General features: G+C 35.3%; 1 protein-coding gene across 1 annotated transcript in view; it reads right to left on the bottom strand.

Annotated features, from left to right (window-relative positions):
- DBF4 (DBF4 zinc finger) overlaps positions 1–4,717 on the bottom strand; it is a 28,798-nt gene that overhangs the window by 12,662 nt on the left and 11,419 nt on the right. Inside the window, exons 4-6 of the mRNA XM_030885196.2 lie at positions 1,833–1,883; positions 1,347–1,416; positions 1,068–1,144 (exon numbers count right to left, since the gene is read on the bottom strand). Of these exons, the coding sequence (XP_030741056.1) occupies positions 1,068–1,144; positions 1,347–1,416; positions 1,833–1,883 (198 nt within the window). The remainder of the gene's footprint in view (positions 1–1,067; positions 1,145–1,346; positions 1,417–1,832; positions 1,884–4,717) is intronic.

Raw genomic sequence — 4,717 nt, 5'->3', positions numbered from 1 at the left:
ATATTTGATTTACAAATAAGGAATCCTACTTCGCGGAATTTCATTTATCACGGTAGGGTCTAGAACCGATTAACCGCGATAAACGAGGGTTCACTGTATAAGTAATAATTAAGTTTTATGGGAGAAAATTTTTATTAAAAATCAACTCAACCGATGCATCCACTGATATGGTACCTACAAGATTTTCCACCCACTGGCCTGTGATCTTCCTGCACTCATCATCACTGAATATGCTGTGAGTCCAAAGAGAAATGTACAGACTAGTATGGACATATGGGCTAATAACAGACTTATGGACTTGATCTGGACTGGGCTTGGATGTGTTCTCAACATACAATTGGTCTTTGATATAAAGCTCTCTCTTAAACTCTCAAAAAAAAATTAACTCAATCAAGAATGTGAAGTAACTTACTAGATTTGTGGGTTTGTCTATTTTATGCTTTCAGTTCTTGATTCATGTGCTCTGAAACTTGTTTTTAAGTATGCTACATTCAGTATTTTATTATCTTTTTGATGATTGTTACATATTATTGTATAAAGTTCCCCTTAACTAGACTCTAGTAATATTCTTTTTTTCCCCTAGTAATATTCTTTATTCTGAAGTTTAGTGTGATATATTTATACAATCTAGCTTTCTTCTAATTAGTGTTGGTATAGTTTATCTCCGGATATCCTTCTATTTATATCATATTTGCCCTTATATTATATGTTTCTTATAGTATTTGATTGTCCTTTTAAAATCTAGCAATCTCTGTCTTTTCATTGTTATCTACGATTGATTTAGGCTTAACGAAATTATTGATAATGACTGGACTTAAACCTTACAATTTAGTATTAAATTTATTCCTTCATTCTTCCCTTTCCTCTTTTTTGTTTATTTAAAGAGTTATCAAATGACTCTGAGCTTCATCTGTTTTCAGTTTTGCTTTGTAGTTGTTATGGGATTCACAATATACATACATAGCTTTTCACAACCTACTTAAAATATATATTCACTTCAAATAAAACTAACAACCTTACAATGATGAGACACTTAAAAATTAGTATAAAATTAAGGAAAGACATACCACATCTCTCATGGAAGTGCTTGACTTCTTGAGTAAATACACTTCTTTTTTCTTTTTTTCAATATAGTATCTAAGGTCTTTATTGAAAGAAAAAGGACTGAGATTAAAATTTTTTGCTTTGTCAGTTATAAACACTGCTATTTCTTATAACTATATTGAATTTGATGAAGAAATTATTACTATAGGTATCCTTGGATACCAGAATTCTTACTATCTAAGGTGAGGAACATGGATAAAAGATAAGTAACAAACACTGTCAAAAAACAATAAAACCCTTACCATCAATATGAAGAATTTTTACTCCCCATGTTAACGCATTTGATAATATACTATTTGAAGAAATAAAATCCTGTAAATGCAAAAACAAAGTTTGATACTTGCTAGAAAAATCAGTATTTTAATGATAAATTTGAACAAAGTCATATTCAATTACTTAATATTTATTGTCAGATAGGCTGTTATTCAGAACAAACCTTACAGAAGTTACATTAAAATCTTTTTTAACTTCTAAAATCAGTCCTGTTTATTGTATTCAAGTTCTTAACTATTTAATGCACATTACAGGGTAAGTTTAAGAAATTATTTTAAAGTACAAAGCCACCACAAGTTTCAGAAGTCTCCAGTAATATTTTTAAAAGCCACAAGATGGAGATGTTTCTCCAAGAAAGTTTAGCCTTTAATTATTAAAAAAACAAAAACAACGAGGGATGGATGTTTTCAAGAATATCTATAATTTCCACTAGAATTTTTATCATTTCAACTTACATGATCCTTGATGGCTTTTTCAGCTAGTAATTTTCCCCTGCTGAGGCACACCTACAGCAAGATCAGAAAACAAGTAAATAAACTTTAAATTATGAAAAATTAGAGTACTTAAAAAAATTTTTGGAGAACAGATTAAATAGCTAAAATAAATAAATTTTATTTCTATGGGCCTTTTGACTATTGGAAAAAGTGATTTCTTTAAGATCTTTATAATAAAGTTTTTTACTAAACTATATGCTTCATTATTTTTTTTGTAGAGCTACTACACAGAACTGAAAGAGACCTAAAAGATAAGTGAAAAATAAAATAGTAAGGTTCTACTGGAATCTTGTACCTATACTTAAAATGCTAGCTTTTATTTTAATATATTACCAAACTGAAGGTTTAAGGATATGAATATCTAAATTTTCTGTACTGTTTTTGTACACTTTGCTTTTAAATAAAACATGAGAAAAAAGTAGTTGAAATACTATGAGCACCAAAAAATTTGAAACCTGTCATTGATGTAAACTGCCTCTCTGTGCCCAAAAGCATTGGCTGGAATATTATGGACGTTGCCCTTGGTCTTCTCTCTCTTTGGCTTTTTCCTCTCCTGTTCTATGGAGGCCTGGTAGTGGTGGGGGTTCCCCAATGGGCTGAAATCTGCATAGTCGGCAGTCGAAACTACCAGTAGCTCTGAGAAAGACTAGGTCTTCTACTCCCATAAAAAGATAGTCTCAAAACAATGGGTGGAGGGGGGGTGGGGGTGGGGGGAAGACATAGGACACTATGAGTCAGCATTGACTTGATAGCAGTGAGTTTGGTTTATTATATGGAGAACTTTAAAAGTTTACCAAAAAATTCTATTATTTTTAAATTCCATTTTTCCACAAACTTTTTGCAGTGCCATCATATATTTTTTCAAGTGATGCACTCATGCACTTCTTTTCTTCTCGAATTCTGCTTCCCTAATTGCAAGAGTACATAAACTGAGGATACTTTAAAATAAAAATTACATTTCAATCTAAAAGGCAGACAAATAGAGAACTTTGTTTCTTAATCTTTGGTTCTTCACACACCCAACGAATCAATTTGTCCTTCCATGTATCTTCTTATGCATTGACAATGGAGTAGGAGGCATATAGTGTCAGTAATTTTAACACATGAGCAGGCAAACATTTTCTATAAAGGGCCAGATAGTATACTTTATAGGTTTTACATGCCATTTGGTCTCTATAGTAAATTCAATTCTATCTTTGCAGTAGCCACAGATGATATATGTGACAGATATGGCTAATAGAATTCTATTTATGGACAAGGAAATTGAATTTAATATAATTTACATCTAAGGGCTCAAGTAGAAAGAAAATGTCTTGAAAATGATAATGGTAATAATTTATAAATTATTAAGGGTTCATGAGGGAGTGGGGAGCAGGGAGGGAGGGGGAAAAATGAGTTGATGCCAAGGGCTTAAGTGGAGAGCAAATGTTTTCAGAATGATGAGGGCAACGAATGTACAAATGTGCTTTACACAACTGATGTATGTATGTAGGGTGATAAGAGTTGTATGAGTCCCCGATAAAATGATTAACAAGAAAAAAACAAAGAAAATGATAATGGCAACATATGTAAAAAAAATGTGCTTGACACAATGAATGTATGTATGGATTGTGATAAGAGCTGTGATAAGAACCCTCAATAACGGGGCGAGCCCCAATCCCAACTACTACATGGACACCTGCCCCTCCCCCCAGAAGAATTTATTTCAAAGGACTGCACTGACTTTGCAGCTCAGGGAGAGGGACGGGGGCAGATGAAGGGGGAGAGGAAAGAGTGAAGCACATCCTGGCCCACCAGACCTTGAGGACAATGTTCCCGATTAGAGCAGCTAGTCCACAGAGAGGACCACGTGGTCGGCCCCACTATGAGACACAACGTCCCTCACTGACCCACAACCCGACAGGGGACAACACCAGAGACACAGTGTGGGAATTGCGCCTGATCTGATCCAGACAAACCAAGGCAAAAGACTAAGGGAGTGCAACAGAACAGCAAGGGAACTGAGCGGCAAGGTCCCAAGGCAATGCTTAAGGTGGACTTTGGGGCCAGGGGGTAGTACCCCAACAGACTGGACTGGCCAACAAACAGTCCTTGAACTAACTACAAGCTTTTCTTTCTTGTTGTTTTGTTGTTATTGTTCTTTTGTTGTATATTGTTGCTTGGTCTTGCTGTTTTTGTGCATGTTATTGTGCAGGTTATTATCTCTGCAGGTCTGTCTAAATAAGATAGGCTGGATGAACAATCTGGAGGAGAAAACAATGGGACCTAACGTTCCGGGGGGAGGGTGTAGGAGGCCTGGTAGGGCATGTTTAATGGTAATGTAACCAAGAGGAATTACTAAAACCCAAATGAAGACTGAGCATGATGGTGGGACAAGAGGAAAGTCAAAGAAAATAGAGGAAATAGCTAGGAGGCAAAGGGCATCTAAATAAAGGCATGTACATATGTAAATATATTTATGCATGAGGATGGGGAAACAGATCTATGTGCTTATATTTATAGGTTTAGTATTGAGGTAGCAGATGGACATTGGGCCACCACTCAAGTATCCCCTCCATGCAAGAATACTTTGTTCTACTAAACTGGCATTCTACGATGCTCACCTATCGGACACAATCAATGAAGACAAAGTGGGTGAATAAGCAAATATGGTAAAGAAAGGTGATGGTGCCTGGCTATCAAAAGATATAGCATCTGGGGTCTTAAAGGCTTGAAGGCTGAGCCGGCTGGTCCGAAGGTAGTGAGATCTCACAACGATTGCTTACAGTCAATTACTGGTCGACCTATTTGTCTACCCCCCCTCACTACTGCACTTGACTAGTCTTAAAAAAAAACAAAAAAGAAGA

Source organism: Echinops telfairi, unplaced genomic scaffold (genome assembly GCF_000313985.2).
Source record: "Echinops telfairi isolate 266 unplaced genomic scaffold, ASM31398v2 ScPeMD7_23;HRSCAF=83, whole genome shotgun sequence".
NCBI classification, from domain to species: domain Eukaryota; kingdom Metazoa; phylum Chordata; class Mammalia; order Afrosoricida; family Tenrecidae; genus Echinops; species Echinops telfairi.
The sequence above is the reverse complement of the archived record's forward strand: the minus strand, read 5'-3'. Positions and strand labels throughout refer to the sequence as shown.